General features: G+C 43.1%; 1 protein-coding gene across 1 annotated transcript in view; it reads left to right on the forward strand.

Moving 5' to 3' along the window:
• Positions 1-257: 257 nt before the first annotated feature.
• The window catches only part of LOC310862937 (CTTNBP2 N-terminal-like protein), a 45,021-nt gene continuing 26,658 nt past the window's right edge, over positions 258-18,620 (forward strand). The window contains exons 1-2 of the mRNA XM_083771060.1: positions 258-487; positions 9,257-9,364. Of these exons, the coding sequence (XP_083627186.1) occupies positions 449-487; positions 9,257-9,364 (147 nt within the window). The 5' untranslated portion in view covers positions 258-448. The remainder of the gene's footprint in view (positions 488-9,256; positions 9,365-18,620) is intronic.

An 18,620-nucleotide genomic window follows, 5' to 3' on the forward strand; every position in this document is an offset into this window, starting at 1 on the left:
TACGGGACAGTTTCTTTTCTCCGCCCCATTTCTTTGCAAGAAAACTTTCCTATTGGTCAGTGCTTCGGATTGGCTTCGCCTATTGGCCAGTTCATCTGTCAATCACAGCATATCAAAGCCCAAGTTTGTTCCGCTGTGTGTACAATTCTCCGCACGAACGGCGTCGCGCGACAAAAAAATAGTAGACCTGCAAGCTCACCGCGCGTCGCCTCGCTACGCGCGGTGAGCTTGCAGGTCTGCTATTTTCGCCGAGCGACGGAGCATAAACGAGAGGCTTTGAGTAGGTTATTCTGTCTCTGTGTATGTGTAGACGGTGTGTGTGTGTGTGTGTGTGTGTGTGTGTGTGTGTGTGTGTGTGTGTGTGTGTGTGTGTGTGTGTGTGTGTGTGTGTGTGTGGAGTGGACCCGAATCAAGTCAAGCAAATCGTCTCACTGAAGGAAAAAAGTTCATGTTGGAGTTTCTAAAGAATTCAGACGGACACATGAAGGTGAGTGAGCGATATATAGTGATGTATAAAAAACTACATTAATGTCTGTAGTATTTGCAACGAGAAGCGAGACCAGTTAGTACACATTACAATAATACATTACAATACAATCCGCACAGATGTATAGTCTCTCATCCACTTTGGTCCACCAAAAACAAGAGAGAGAAAATAGATGTGAAGCCGTAAGAGACTAATGCTATGAATAATGAACAACCTTTTCATGTTACAGATAATTATAGGTCATATTGATATCATATCTCCTTAGAAGTCCAAGTGACATTATAAGATTAAAAATGTTCCTTAAAGTGTAACAAAAAAAGCAAATGTTTGTAAGACCGGCGTCACTTCACTTACATTTGTTCCATCATATGGGACGGTCACTCCGGACCTCTCTCTCGTATTAGTGACTGCATCCCATGAATAGAATTCTTTATATCTATATAGCAGATAAATACAAACACATATGGGCGCCGCGCTACATACGTAAACAAGCACGCACGCGCGCGCGCGCACACACACACACACACACACACACACACACACACACACACACACACACACACACACACACACACCTTTTTAATACAATTTATACAAAATGTATGCATTATTGCATTTTATTTCAATAAATATAGATAACACGTAGGCCTACATACACACACTGGTAGGCCTATAGATCCAGAGGCACAGTAGTCTGATATACATCTACTTATTTTGTCATATCAAATTGTATTGCTGTTTATTCATGTACTACTGGTAAATGGTAAATGGTGCATTTATATAGCGCCTTTATCCAAGGCGCTTTACATAGATTGTGCATGCATTCACCCATTCACACACACATTCATACACCGACGGCAGAGGAAACCATGCAAGGCACCAACCAGCACATCAGGAGCAATTAGGGGTTCAGAGTCTTGCTCAAGGACACTTCAACACTAACCCACTAACACCGTGGGTTCGAACTAGCAACCATGCGGTTACCATCCAGCCACTCTACCCGTGAGCCAACACTGTATGTTGTTGTCCTCGTTTAAGATAACATGGAAAACCTGGGTAGAGTCAGTGAGTATATAGGCTAATAAATCACTCTACAGTGGCCACTCTGAGACACGCATCTGTGACCACCTGACCAGCCCTTCATGATTAACGGCAGGAAGGATTGAAGGAAGGGCCGGTCATCAGACAGTTGGAGCTATACTTGATCCCTCCGTTTGACCGTGATAGTCTGACCGCATGCAGGGCAGGCCCAAAGAGTCTGTGGCATTATGTCAACATGTCCTGACTGATACAGTCAGCACTCAGCACTCACCCCGGTCTGACTGGATGACATTTTATAGTCTGTGATGACTCTCTGTGACATATTTATTATGCCATCATGGTTTGACTGACTGACTGACTGAGCAAAAGGTGTGTTGATTTTATAGCTTGACAAATTAACCCATTTAGGCCTGACGTCGAAAAAAAAATCGTCTGACAATATTCTGAAAAACATTATGTTTCTGTATCAGTGGTGCTCAATATTTCATGTCAAGGACCCCAAAAACTATGTAATATGCCTGATTGACATCACACAATAATTGTAAACGTTTATAACGTAATAATTTGAAGTGGCATAACTACCGTATGACAGTGGCAGCTTTGAAGAAAATCGTCGAATAGATCAGGCCTTGCCGCCGTTCTTGTACCGTTTATAGTGACATAATTTTGAATGAATAATGCAAATTCTACTAATAAATCCTTGACCTATATCAAATCATGTATGGCACAAGGACAACACAGCAGGTGACATAAGTAGCCTACAGTATAGGCTATCACTATAATAATGCACGTTTTATTACTTATTCTATGATCCGTTACTTGAGACTTTACCTCGAAACCTCATCTAGACTAGAGTACCTTCAGACTTCAGAGCATGTCCAAGGATATAGATAGGAGACAAAAATCACACCTGTGTGAAGTGAGTGGTGCAACTGTACCGTGTGGGGGTCCCCGCATCAACATCCAGACCCCCTGGGGGCCGGCCCGGTTCTGACGAGCCTTCCCGTGTCCGAAACGGTCGAGAAATGACAGAGTTACCGTGTTGCACCTTTCCGTGCTCGGACAGAGAGACAGACATACACGTACGTGTCGTACGTATGTATGTATGTATAGGGACACACATAGCTGCGCAATGGAGCGGAGGCACCGCTCAAAAATAGGCTAAAATGAGTAGCCTACCGGTAGTTAGGCGTACTGTTAGCAACAAACACAGTACAAGTACATGTTGTATACACAGATTGCAAGCAGCTTGCAGTCACTCTTGCCTGTAGATGTATTCTAGGTCAAGGCTATATGCGCACCGCGGTGTGTTTAATGAGTTTACAGCATTGCAGTTCATGGCACATGGCTGACCAGGCTTAAAACAAACACAGATCAGGGGATTACGGAGGCACATGGTTCTCGAGTCGGAAGTGGAGCTAACGTGGGAATATTTGGATTTCCAGCTCTGCCTTTGAATGCACCCAAGCTTATAGGGTCTAACCCAGAAATGAGGTGAAAGTATACGGACACGATAGAGCTGTTAACAAGAAGAGTGTTGACACACATATGTCGGCCTGCTGTCGATGCTGTGCTGAACCGTGCACCTAATAACACAACAGAACACCCTAACAGTGATTATGGTGGCCGGTGAAATTAGCAAGGTTGTAAACTGCAACCGAGGGAGGTGTGAGAGCGCTGTAATTTAATTTGCATTCTGCGCATGTGGTTAAGCCACAGACCATGAACAGTGGTAAAGAAGGCACAGTTAAAATCGTTCGGCTTCATTCTGAGTGGAGGCTGCTGAAGGGGAGATTCGGCAAAGGCAATGTTGTAAATGTATAGGACCAAATAACCAATTATCATGAATGTCACGGTTGCAGGACAGCGTTTAGGTAAATTATTAGGTACTAGACCCAGTAGACCGTACCCGTTCCACCCATCTGTCCCATTTATGCCTATATAATGGAGATTTCGGTATCTGTCTCTCTGTGTCCCTTTATGTGTCCCTTTATTCCTATATAGGAAGTTCTGTGTCAGACATACCCAGATATGGAGTGTTGTGATGTCAGAACAGGCCAGCTCCATATATGGAGCATGGGCAGGGGCCCTGTCCAGATCCCGGGGCGGGGCCTTTTGTGGCGTGCCCAAATATGTAGTCTATGCAGATGTCAGAACACCATGTCAGAACAACCATTGTGATGTCAGAACAGGCCAGCTCCATATATGGAGATATAGGGTTTGATCAGGTCCAGAGCCCGAGCACAGGCTTTTGTGCCGGTTCTGGACAACAGTGTATCTGACGGACTCGACACCGGGCACCGCACTCCCTGTGATGGTGTGGAACGCGTGTGTCAAATTTGAAGTCGGTGGGGCGAACAGTTCTCGAGTTACGTGGATGACAGACGTATGTACACAACACACACTTGTACGTACACATATATTGAGACTTGGTGCATTCATAGTTAGATAAGATTAGAGAGGACGTTTTGGAGGAAGGAAAAGGAAGCAGTTCTGTTTTACATAGCCATTCTACTATGCTTCTCACTTATTTATACTAGATGTAGTTAATATAAACATCACTACTAGTTGTAATCCACTTGGTAATGGACTGTATCATTTGAGCTGCTCTCAGACCCGGTGGTTCTCGCTCGAGTTGTCGAAGCTGTCTGGGAAAGAAAAAAGGTTTTTCGGTACAGTAGCTCCTAGCTCAGATATGAAAGGACCATAGCTGCCTTCTCTCATTATGCAACCAGTTCTCCAGGAGTGCGGTCCCCCCCCCCCCCCACACACACACTCCCCTCCCCCTGATGACTTCATGATGTGGAAACTTGCGGCGACCACAGGGAACCTTAGAGCGGAGCGCTGTTGAATGACTGGTGGTTCAAGCGTGGATCACAAGCCCAGGGTTACTGAAACCAGGGAGATGAAGTTATAAGGACATTATATAGAACATGCAAGTATGAGATGCTTTAGGCAAAAATTGCTCTTCGTTCGACCGACCGCAGGCACCCCTTTACAGCTGGCTTTTATAGGCGACGCGATGAGTGCCGGGCCGAACCGCGGTTTCCCCCCATATAGCTCCAATGTATGGGGTGCATGATGGATCTTTCTCCACAACGGATGCTCACTGCATACAGGATCAACAGGCTCTGATCTTATTTCAAAGAGGGGAGGAGGGGGGGGGGGGGTGCATATGTTCATTGGTCAGAACGCGGTTGCATGCTCGAGGTGCGGACTCCGCAGACCTTGTCAGCAGACCCAACACAGCTGTGAGATTAGGGTGCAGGGACTGTACTACAAAGAGACCACAGCAGCGGCATTTCAAACATTTCTTTCGTCTAAAGGCAAAAGAAAGAAATCAGCATCAACCAGAAGTCCCTCGTTGAGTCGAGTATGCACTAGCAAAGCATAATGGAGAGGGGGAAAACGCTTTGAAGTGTGAGGCTGTATGAACTTGAGAATGGAGTTAGAAAAAAAGAGAAAAAAACCCCTGCATTATCACCCCTGGACTTAATATCTTATAGGAAGTATTATGAACCCTTTGAATGCTGGAAGCTGAACCATCTGTTATGACCGATCAATATCTGTCTGGTCACCACATGTCAGCCTGTGTTGTTGTTGCCAGGCTTCCAAACGCCTCACTGAGCGGAAATATCCAAAAGCTACTCGCACAAAACCCCAAACCATTTTAATGGAAAGTCCAGGAGCCACTTTCTCAAGTTTACTTTATTAATGTTCATGTAAGACTCAGACTTATATGATGCCTGGTAAAGCATTTACTAGTTTTGTTCTTCATTCTTTAGTTATTCTGGCTTGAGAAAATAGTCATTTTGCCTGTGAAAGAAAAGATGATTTTAAAATGACAATGGTAACAACCGAGGAGGTACTTAAAAAACTGAGTGCCCTCCAACCCCACAAGGCCACTGGCCATGACAATATTCCCTCCAAATTTCTCAGAGACTCAGCCTTTTCCATAGCTCCAGTCATCACCCACATAGTTAACCTCTCCATCAAACAGGGACAGGTCCCCCAAGATTTTAAACTGGCCAAAGTAACCCCCTTGTACAAAAAAGGGAGTAAATTAGAACCCGGCAACTACCGCCCTATTTCTATTCTAAGCTCCATCTCGAAAGTGATGGAAAAAATAGTCTATGAACAGGTTGAAAAGTATCTTGCCTCTAATAAATTGCTGTACGAGTTCCAATCTGGTTTCAGAACATCCCACTCCACTGACACATGCCTCCTCTATTTGAGCGATCACATCAAACACGAGGTGGATGCTGGAAAATACTGCGGCATGGTCATGCTGGACCTCCAAAAGGCTTTTGACACCGTGAACCACTCCATACTGGTTAACAAGCTTAAAGCTATTGGTTTTGATAGCACATCAGTGAGCTGGATGCAATCCTACCTGGAGGGGAGAGAACAGATGGTGGAGGTGAACGGAACACTGTCCCCTCCCCTCCCAGTGAGCTGTGGCGTCCCACAAGGAAGCATACTAGGGCCTTTACTGTTCCTAATTTATGTTAACGACATGACTTCAGCTTGTGACTGCAACTTGTTCCTGTTCGCAGATGACTCAGCACTGCTGGTCTCGGACAGGAACAAACTGCAGGTTGAAAAGACCCTCAGCTCTGAACTCGGTAGAATCTGCACCTGGCTCGCTGATAACAAACTATCCTTACACCTGGGAAAAACTGAATCCATCCTCTTCGGATCAAATAGTAAACTCAGCAAGGCAGATGGCTTCTTGGTTAGAGTGGGTGACAATATTATCACACGAAAAGATGAAATTACCTACCTAGGTTCCATCCTGGAGGCCAATCTTTCCGGTGATAAAATGGCCACCAACGTAATCAAAAAAGTCAATCAAAGAACAAGATTCCTTTACAGGATCTCCTCACTGGTCAGCAAAAACACCTTGAAGACCTTAACAGGAGCCCTCGTACAAGGTTTCTTTGACTATGCATCCACCTCTTGGTACCACAGCACCTCAAAGGCCCTTAAAACAAGGCTCCAGACCTCCCAAAACAAACTGGTCAGGCTCCTACTTGGCCTCACCCCCCGAACCCACCTCACCCCTGCCCACTTTGACAGGCTGGGATGGCTTAGGGTCGACGACAGAGTACAGCATCTTGCAATGGGTCTGGTCCACAAGATTCGATACACCACCAAGATACCCATGTACCTGTCTAAATACTTCCTTAATGTAAACGAAGTCCACACCCACAACACCAGAGGGAGTGCAACAAACCATGTACAACCCAGATTCGGCACAAACAAGGGACTAAATTCTTTTCGCTCCTATGCCACCAAAATGTGGAACGCCCTACCAACAGTCATTAAGACATGTGAATCCCTTGACTCCTTCAAAACCGCTCTCAAAGGGCACCTACGGATGGCTGCAATTCGAAACTGGCCTCTGTAAAATCTGAATCCCCCCCCACCCCCCCCCCCCCCCCATTTTCCCTCACTGTATATTGTATCTTTTCCCTTTTTTGCTTCCCATATGATGAATTCCTGTTCTGTACTTTAGCTACATAGAAATGTCTATTTGTATGTCTCTAAATGTCTGTATGTCTTTAAATGTTTTGATGAATTGAACAATGTGGACCCTGTTGTAAACAAGTGTAATGCTTAATTGGGTCGTCCACTCACAGTTGACAGTCTTTGTATTGAGTTTGTGCTTAAAATGTACTGTAAATTCTACAAACTGTTAATAAATATTTCAATCAATCAATCAATCTGTATAGGACAAGCTCCCTTATCTAGATTAGTACTGATTTATAGTAGGACTTATTACTTATAACAACTTCCTCAAAATACCCGAAAGGTTGATTTGGCTATTTATTATGGGATGCATGCATGTCTTGGTTTCTGACAATATCTACACAACAAGGGATATTTGCTAAATAATTATTATGCATAATGATGAGTATTGACCTATCTATCCCAATATGTAGGGGACGTAACAATAAATTAACTGTATCAAAAAATCTATTTTAATATGGAAATGTAAACAGCAACGTTGACTTTGTATCGTATCTTTGCAATGCAAATAATCGGTATTGAATAGTTTTTCAATGCATATGATCGATTGTATCAAGTCCTTGTGCATTGTATTTAGCAATTTTAAGAAAAAGAAAACAAGAGGGGTTTAATTACTTTCCCATTCAATATCGCTATACTTGGTCTATCGATAAATGTGTGTATTCTCTGTGTTCATGTCAAGGTATGGGTTTGTCCATAATGTTCAAATATAATGTCTATGTATTTGCCAGAGAATGCTTATTTATATCTATATTCATACATTGTCCCTTAAATAACCTGCACTATCCACATGTTTCACACAGATTAAATTTATTTGTGAAATAGTTACAGTATCGATTTGAAATCACTGAATCGTATCGTATCACCATAATGAGGCATGATACATCGTATCGCTGTTATGTGTATTTACTAAGGAAACTTCCCAAACCTTTTCGTGTCAATGTCCAAGGACCCCCAAATCAACATTTATTGGGCCACGGACCCCCCATTTGAAAACATAATAGTTACGGCTCTAGCAGTGATTCCGAAACATTAATTTCATGGATCCCCAGTTTCACACGCATTATGCTTCGATTGAATGGCATTTCTCTCTCTGGTACCCCAATTTATATTGTAAAACCACTGTTATTTAACTCTCTGAGTTACAGACCAATAAGGGTCCATTTGGTTCCTAACTGTCTCTTTTTTTTTAAATATATTTTTTATCCCACGATTTTGTAACCCATCTTAACCCTGGCCAGGGGGAGGCAGTTTAGTGACCAGGATTACTGCATGTTTTTTCCCCTAGGGTACCTACCCTAGGGGACACGGGGAGAACATGCAAAAAATGAAAGGCCCTTTCGCCAACCCCGCCTTCGGGTATGGGCACTGATGACGTGGAGGAGAAAACACGCCGCCAGCACACACAGCGTCCCGAGCAGGAATCGAACCCAGGACCTTCTCCTAACTGTCTCTAATTGGTACCCCCTGGAACTCCCTCAAGTAACACTAGGGGTCCCCGGACCCCACTTTGGGAACCAATGAACATACAGTACACATGGAAATAGAAGCCATCGTTCTCACGATAAAACATATATAACGATGATGTCACTGGTGGACGGGTTTTCTGAACTGCCCACAGCCCTCCTATGAGACACAGACAGAGTATGAAAAAATCACACCTGTGTGAAGTGAGCAGTGCAACTGTACCGTGTGGGGGTCCCCGGGGGTCGCAACAACATCCAGAGCCCCATGAGGGGGGCGGCCTGGTTCCGACAAGCCGCCCTGCATCCGAAACTGTCGAGTTACCTGTGGGGGTCCCTGGAACATCCAGACCCCCAGGAACCCCCCCCAGGGGGCCGGCCTGGTTCCGGCGAGCCTTCTCACGGGTCGAGAAATGACAGAGTTAAGGTCTCCACACACAGAGCGCGAATTCTGATTTTTAAGCAGCGTTTCTCCATCGGTTTTCCGAAAAACGCGGGCGGTGTGCAACCACCTTTACCGTGTTGCAGCTTTCCGTGCTCGGACATACAGACACAGGGACAGACACAGGGACATACATACATACACACATGCTACGTAATGGAGCGGTTAGGCACCGCTCAAAAACTGTGGTATTTACTATTTAACATAAATTAATGAGGACCAATTATATGAAGATAAGTTGAAAGGTGGTGAAGTGGTCCCTTAATGTGTCTTATTTGCCTCTTGCCATAGCAGTCCAAGCTGAACATGGAGAGTTTAAGCAAGCCAGAGTTGCTGATGCTCTTCAGTATCCTGGAGGGGGAGCTGGAGGCGCGGGATCTGGTCATTGACGCACTCAAGGTAAGGATCAATGATGCTATTTATTTTATAAATAGTAATAGTAATCTTTAAGTAATTATGAGTTCAGGGTAAATAATGCAAGTTGGGTGATGAATGAACCGGTGGTTGCCCAAATGCCTTAATGGATCTGCTTATCATTTAGCTATATATATGTTATTATTATTTATTACACGGCTTGGTTGACTTCTTGATTCTGATTGGTCAGTCGCCAAATTCAGCGGTGTGTTATATTTCTTGATAACCGACCGCTCCACTCTATAGCAGACCACTGCCTAATCAAAGGCTCGGAGCAGCTGGCTGCGCTGCTTGGATTTTATGCTGTACCCAACATGACAGCCATGTAAACAAACACACAGTTTGAAAACATTTGAAGCGATTAATAGACGATGCAGATACCCCGAAAATTTATTCCATTTGATCAACACTCACTTCCTTGTTTCCGAGGGGACTCGTTGCGCGCTGCGGGGCCAACTTAGAATACTTTCATTACCGTAAGCAAGGGAATACTTTGTTTTGTTGTCACTTTTGGGTCAATTTATTAATTGATGTATTGAGTAGCCGTGTAATAAGAGGGATAATGTATGGCTGAGTGGTCATTGTTGATAAATCACCCTGTCTGTGATTTATCTATTAACAATGACCACCTAGCCATACATTATCCCTTACATGGTTGCTTGCTGTTGGGTGTAAACCTCATACATGTGTCCATAACAGTTACTTTTCAGCAGTGGTGGAAAAGGTACTCAAATGTTTTACTTACGTAAAAGTATCAATAACTGCAATGTAGAAATACTCTGTTACACTTGTTACACAAGTAAAGGTCAGGAATTCAAAATATTGTAATAAAGTGCAAAAGTATTGGTATCAAAATGGTATCTACCAAAAGATTATGCAAAATGTCCCATTTCACAAGTTTCCAAATGTATACAAATCTTTTGAAAATAGCAGATCTACAAGCTCACAATGTGTCACGTCACGATGCATTGTGACCTTGTAGATCTGCTATTTTCAAATATCTGAAATGTTTATAACAGGCCTGAAGTGATTAATGTACATTTTGTAATAATAATAATCATCGATGAAGATCGTCTATTTTCAGCCTGCTACCGAGCATAAAATGACTTCAAGGTACAGACACAGTACATGTTCTAGATCTTCCTTGAGGACTGGAAAGCCTGTGCTACCTTCAGGCTTGCTGCTTACAGGATTATCAACTTGGTCATACTGTACATTATCTTACTTTAGGTATTAGGTTGCCATGGTCATAGCCTACAGTATGTGCAATGAAAAAGTGTCTGTACACATGGCTTATGCTCTAAAAGGGTCTACCTCAGACACAAGGCTTGAAACGTAATTTTGAAGCATGGCGCAGACTCTAGTTTCCATTGCTGTTTGCAATTTGTTGTAATTGTTGTTAATAATAATACATTTTATTTATAAGGCGCCTTTCAGGGCACTCAAGTTTGCCATACAGGTTAAAAACAGTTAATACAAAAACACAGTTAAAAAACAAAACAAAACTAAGGCACATCTTGCAGCAGAAGACAACAAAGGTCAGCCATATGCCTGGGTATACCGTGTGGGAATGTTGACGTGGACAAGGTCAGACAGGTATTGGGAGGGGGGTTATGAATGGCCTTGAATGTATGGAGAAGGATCTTGAAGTCAATACGGTATTTGATGGGGAGCCAGTGGAGTTGGTGTAAAACAGGGGTGATGTGACTGATAACAGGGGTTCTGGTGACGATACGGGCAGCAGCGTTCTGGACTAGTTGGGAGTTTATGGAGGAGTTTGTTAAAAACTGATGCTAGGTTCCTGGTTTACTATGTGACCCTAGTTTACATGAGGCTACACTGTCTTTCTGGTTAAGAAGAGCGTCGGCTAAATGCTTGCATTTTAAATTGTGTACTGTAAACTATATTATGTAATATCATAATACTTTAATTGCAAAACGTGCAAGACATCATTTTCACCCACAGCAGTTTACACAGCAGTCGTACAGTAGACCAAACACGTTTAGTAGGCTGTCGAGATGCGTCCTGTACAACTGTGGTGATAGAAGCCATTTCCGTACAGAAGCAAGCTTATTTATAGAGCGTGAACATTCCACATGACCAAATATGAATATAACCACAATGTGGGTAACATAACAGAATCTAGCCACATTACTTACTAAAAAGTGGTGAGTGTCTCACACTGATGGGATTAGTTCCCCTATTTCAGTTCCTTATTTCAGGCTATTTTCCTCACACAGCCATGCTTTGTGTTACTGTTTGTGTGGTTGTCAGGACGTCAGGATGTAATGGCATTTAACAGGAACATCTTCTGACAATGCTTACAACAGCAGTGCACCATCATAGCACCAACCACAGAGGAGCGTTAAATAGTGGTGGTTATTGCCTGCAACCTCACGGTAGATATGTATCACGATACAGTGGACACGATACCATGTATATCCATATATAGAGAATCTGAGATTATACCTTAATTACAAATAATGACCATTAGGGCTGGGTATTGCCAACAACCTCACGATCGTTCCGTATGATGGTAGTCCTAGACCACTGGTTGCCGATGTTTTGACAAATATATTGCCAGAAATGTGAGTTTCCAAATCAATTTGAAAAACGTAGTGGATAACATTTAAACAAAAAATAAATGTTAAAGGTATATTCAGTGATTTCACTCAAAAAACCGTAGGTTTCGTTTTTGGCTGTGGGACCCAGCCTTTCGTCCAATCAGGATAGAGTAAAAAACGAAACCTAAGGTTTTTTGACCCCCAGGGGTTAACTGGGGACAGGGAGGAACTCCCTATATGGTCAGCACACTCTATAGTAGGGAGGATTATCACAACAAAACAAAAAAATAAGTGATATTTGAATTAAGTGAAATCACTGAATATACCTTTAAAATGTTTTGATGGATACATACAAAGAGTTATATATCGTAACTGTCAGACAGAAAATGATTCTGATATCTGTTTGTTTTAAAGCCCGCGTCCCGCTCTGCATTTCCTGCCGTATCGATATGGTACGATACGATTATCGGCAAGGAATACGATATGATTATTCCCACATCGCTTATTTGAACCCGCCCTTGCCGTTAAAGTGCCCATAGATGTGTCAATATCCTTTGAGCAGTTTGAAGGTTCAACATAAATAAAGTAATTTGGAATTATGACCGATATGGCGATATACCAAAATAATATGACCCATTATTTGCATGGGTCATATCTGCCGATACCGATTCTGACTGATTCCGATATTATACAGAGGACCACAATGGAAACAAGCCTAGCCCTATAGTGCGTCTTAGTCCCGCCCCCTACCAGGGCCCAGGAAATGATTCTCCGTTCATTTTCCTCATAGAATTAAAAAATAAAATAAAGCGTGACAAATCGTGACAACAAACACCATTTATTTTTGTTTTTCTTCATTGTAATTATTCGTTTGGTCCAAAATATTGTGTTTATTGTCATGATTTGTCACAACTCGAGTTGGCTTTGTCCGCAGCGTAACTGTCTTTAAATAAAAACTTTTTGAAATGTCCATGGGAAAAATGCATTGGGAAACATTTCCGTCGTCATGACAGGGGGCGGGACTGCGACTCTCTATTGGGGTTTGCCCCAAAGCCTGTTAATAAAGTATTCAATCAATCAATAAATAGCATATACTCTTTTCCAAGTGTCTGTTTTCATAACTGAAGTACACAAATTAAATATAGATTTATTTGGATTTTTTCATTGTTTTTGCTGGTGAAAACCGATTAAATAATCTGTATTATTTTGATACCGATATGGCATTTTTATGGCCGATATGGCGATTCCGATTATGCTACCGATTAATCGCGCATCACTAGTAATCATTTAGCTCTAGTCATACATACCGCACACACACACACACACACAGAATGTTACATTCACCACATACAGTAACACCTAATGACCCGCCAGTTAATAGCGGGCAGCCTAGTTTATGGAAAGATATATCCGTTTCCTGATATAAAATGCACCATTGAAAAAGCAAAGGACAAACTGGAGAGGTATAGTTAGGCCGGCCAGCCAGCCAGCCATCCAACAACCATGGAGTTTAAAGTCCCTGCTGGCTCGCTGTGTTGTGTCTGCCTGGACCACATTCCTACACCTCTCCTGGGATCTGGCCATCTAAGGCAAGAGGAGTTAGAGCATGCTGGGGCGCCTGATGACTCAATGTAAGGGAGACCAGAAGTGAGCAAATAAACATTGGCCTTAACTGGGGCTCCGGGGGAGTATAGCCACGCTGCTTTCAGGACTCTACCAGCAGCACACACACTGTTAACCCATTCATGACGCATCGCGGCTTCAATGGCGCAGTGTTGTTTAACAATCTGTCTCAATGCTGTCAATGTGCGTACAAGTACAATACCCTGCCCTGTTGGGACAAATCCTCCTTGTCGGGAGACCAAGGTGGACTTGTTTATATGTCACCCCATAGACCAGTTAAAGCAGTGGTTCCCAAACTAGGGGTTATGCGGCCCCGAAGGCAGGTCCCCATATTATTCTATTTTTTTAGGGGGGCGGGGGTCCACAGGTTGAGAACCAGTGAGTTAAAGGACAATGAAACGGCCAGTGTAGGTATAGGCAAGCCAAGTCACTGATCGTGTTAAGAGCTTGAAATGCACAAAACAAACCTGTCCTACCTTTTACTGTAGAGCAGCTGTGGTTCTCAACATCAAACATCAAATGATGGACATTTGGTAACCAAATGGACTCTTATAGAGATCCTAACTGTTACATTATTGTTAAACATCTGCATTGCTTAAGTTAATTTACAAGAAGTCTACACAATTAGAGAATGTAGAAGAGTTGTTATTTTGATCAACGTCTGCCTGTAGTCTCTCCTATGGAACAAACATCAATACATGGAATTGTGGACGAAATCTTATCCAATGACAACAAAATATTCTAAGTGTTGGGTCTGGGATGCTGAATGTCATAAATCAGGGTCCGTGGCTAAAATGCAGGATAAATATTGGGCCTCCATATGAAAAGGGTTGAAATCCCAATGCTGTAGAGTAAAACTGGTGCTATAGCCTCATCGCCTGTGTTATGTACTGTAGTGTTCATCATCATACAGTCTACTCTTACAAAGCAACATTTCCAAAGCAAGGTACTGTATAGCGAGGCTGAAACCCAGCACAATCACAGTCCAATGAAGGATTTTACTGCGCTGTAAACTGCGCTGTGAAATGCTGTTTACAGCAACAGTCATGCTGTTTAAAGGGATAGTTCCGTTTTTTTTTACTTAAGCTGTATGAAATACTTGCGAGTGGCGCTATAACAGGCCAATGTGAAAAGGGTGGGATTTATTCCTCAGCCTAGTAGGAATGTGCATGCAGAATTTCCATCAAATTTCACTCTGCGTTCATGATTTGAGGCATTTGTTCGAAACAGGCCAATCCTGCAATGTTGGCCAGTTAGAATGGAACTAGAGCGGTGCCTGTTGGGCACTGGCCTATTTGGAACAATGCAAGTTGGAAATGAATGCCCCCCAACAATAGTTATTATGTCTGTGTCCCTTTTATGCCCATATATGGAGTTCTTTGTCAGGCATGCCCAAATATCTATGCAGAGTCTATGCAGATGTCAGAACATCATTGTGATGTCAGAACAGGCCATCTCCATATATGGAGATATAAGGGTTGATCAGGTGTGACCAACTCCTTGGTGGGAGTTCTTAAAAGTACATGAATCCACAAAACTAACGTAATTTGTATTGTTGACCTACTTCTAAAATATTTAGCAACTTTCGTTCAACATTGACCCCTCTATCACATGGAACTATTTTTTGGGCATAGTGATATGGACACAAAAAACATAGTTCCGTGTGATAGAGGGGTCAAAAATCAAGTATTTCATACAGCTTAAGTTAAAAACAATCTGAACTATCCCTTTAAGTTATGTCATGGAAGACATCGGTTATCTGGAATCTTGGGTCTTGCCCTCACATGAAAGTAGAGCATTATCAGTGGAGCGTCTCGTCTCCCACCACAACTCTTTTCTCTTCTCTTCTTTCCCAGCAATCAGATTGCCTGTTGAAGGCACACTAATTAGGCAAAGAGGCCCAGTCATATTGCTCAAGGCAGTCACACTAATCATGTGTCAGCAACACTGCCCTGTCATGTGAGACATGTCGACAACGTCATTGTGATGATAAGCCTCATGATGGATTTGTTAACCGCATTTCTTTACTTGCTTTGCCTTTTAATCCATAACCATTTTTTAGCGCCTAATGTTATTTTAATCAATCTGTACAATTAGAGTATTAATATACAATATAAATAACACAGCACTGCATAACAATCAGAATCTAGGCGCAATTTGCAAGACTAGATTTTTGTCTCCACCAGGCCGAAGGCATGAGAGTATGTCTTGCACTCAGTCCGTGTGTCCGTCCGACTGTGTACAGCTAATCTCCGGCACCGTTGGGCCGGGTGGATGCCAAACGTTACACACACACTCTCTGGATGCCAACGACGAACCTCTGTCCCAAATGTTCCAGAGCGGCCTGTTATAGCGCCACGATGAGACCGATTTCTGCAAAACACATTTGTTTATATTACTTGTACACATTGCATCCATACATCACACAAATTGGTACACACTATCTCTATAGTCATGTGATCAATATGGATCTGTCCGATTCCCCATATCTATAAATGCACCAAGTCTCTGTGTGTACGTCTGTAATCCACGTAACTCGAAAACCAACTTCAAATTTGACACACACATTCCACACCACTGCAGGAAATGCAGTGGCCGGTCATGGTTGTCCAGAACCGCCACAAAAGGATCTGCCCACTGCCTAGGCTCTGGACAGGGCCCAAATTAGCCAAATTGATCACACCTGATCACCCCTATATCTCCATATAAGGAGCTGACCTGTTCTGACATCACAATGGTGTTCTGACATCTGCATAGACTCCATATTTGGGCATGCCTGACAAAGACCTCCATATATGGGCATAAAAGGGACACAGACAGGAGGACGACCTAGAGACATAATAACTGGGTGGGGCATGCATTTCCAACTTACATTCCAAGTAGGCCAGTGCCCAACAGGGAGCGCTCTAGTTCCATTGTAATTGGCTTCCAAAGATTGCAGGATTGGCCCGTTTTGAACAAATCATGAACGCAGAGTGGAATTTGATGGGAATTTTGCACGCACATTTCTACTAGGCAGAGGAATAAATCCCACCCTTTTCACATTGCCTGTTATAGCGCCACCAGCAGGTGCACTTTTGCACATTTTTGGAACAAAATGCCTCAAATCATGACCTTTGAAGTAGCAGATGAGCATTTCTTTCTTTATTTCTTTCTTTGCTGTAATGTAGGCTTTCACTTGCCTTCACATCATATGGTTATTTGATAGGTCACCATAGTTACCCCACTGGATATTGATACCCCATCTAGGGCTCCATATATGGAGCCGGCAGAGACATATAGTGCTGACATCATGCTAATGTAAAACTCCATATATGGATATAATTGACTTATCTTCACATCAGTGTGATGTCACGACATCCAGCCAGGCATCATATAAAGGGTGGGCATCACACGTTGATTGTATCCTTACAACCCAGATATATTCTGCATTATACAGGGATTTAGACCTCTCTGTTAAGTTCTTACCGGACACCACCGCAGCGTGTTTTAGACTCGGACAACCAGTTCCCACTTCAATCCTCATCAACGTCCATTCATAGCAGAAGATTTGATGATGGAAGGAGACTCTCAGGTCTCATATTCTGAATGCCACAATGACCACAACTATTGCCAAACGCTGAGGGAAGAACAGGTGCCTTCAGGAGCCTGTCAGCAAAATAACTGCTCTCTAACCAGCCAGGAACCTAGAGACACCGATGAACCAACATCTAACAGTCATCAACAGTTCACCAAGAATGTATCTCTGGCAGGAGAAGTGAAGACGCATCAGCCGAGTTACACTGGAAAGAAAACACACATCTGTCAACAGTGTGACAAGAGTTTCACTGCATCAAATGACCTGAGGAAACACCAGCGTATCCACACTGGAGAAAAACCTTACCACTGTAAACTGTGTGACAAGAGTTTCAGTCAGTCGGGTAACCTGAAGACACACCAGCGCACTCACACTGGAGAAAAACCATTTCGTTGCGCACATTGTGACAAGGGCTTCAGTGTTTCTGGTGACCTGAAGAACCACCAGCGTATCCACACTGGAGACAAACCTTACCAGTGTAAACTGTGTGACAAGAGTTTCAGTCAGTTAAGTCACTTGAAGGGGCACCAGCGTATCCACACTGGAGAAGTGAAGAAAACCCACATCTGTCAACAGTGCGACAAGAGTTTCACTGCATCACCTGACCTGAGGAAACACCAGCGTATCCACACTGGAGAAAGACCTTATTGCTGTAAACAGTGTGGCAAGAGTTTCACTCAGTCAGGTAACCTGAAGACACACCAGCGTATTATCCACGCTGGAGAAAAACTCTTCCACTGCAAACTGTGTGACAAGGGCTTCAGTGTGCTAAGTAACCTGAAGACACACCAGCGCATTCACACTGGAGAAAAACCATTCCGTTGCGCACATTGTGACAAGGGCTTCAGTCTGTCTGGTGGCCTGAAGAACCACCAGCGTATCCACACAGGAGAAAAACCTTACCACTGTAAACTGTGCGACAAGAGTTTCAGTCAGTTCGGTCACTTGAAGGGCCACCAGCGTATCCACACTGGAGAAAAACCTTTCCAATGTAAACAAAGTGGCATGAGTTCCTCTCAGTTGTGTATTCTGAGGACACACCGGAGAAAGACCTTATTGCCTAGAAAAATCTTACTGCAAACAGTGTGACATGAGTTTCATTGACAGTAATTTTACAGAAACGCCTGCATATCCACACTGGAGAGAAACCCTTTAACTGCCAACAGTGTGACAAGAGTTTTTCCAAGACTCATTTGATGAAAAAGAACATTGAATGTCACATAGTCTAGTCCCCTATTATACATCTTATATTCAGGCCAATAGGGTAATATATCAAACTTATATAGCACTTTTTGGAGTATCCAAAGACACTTTTCATGGACACTTTATTAGGGAAAAAAACACTAAAAGCTAAGGAGTCTGACATCACAAACTCCATATTTGGACATGGTTGATCTAGGGCTCCATATGCTGACATCATGCTAATGTCAAACTCCATATATGGATATAATTTACTTATCGTGACATCAGCATGATG

This window comes from Protomyctophum parallelum, assembly GCF_964188405.1.
Source record: "Protomyctophum parallelum genome assembly, chromosome: 8".
NCBI lineage: Eukaryota > Metazoa > Chordata > Actinopteri > Myctophiformes > Myctophidae > Protomyctophum > Protomyctophum parallelum.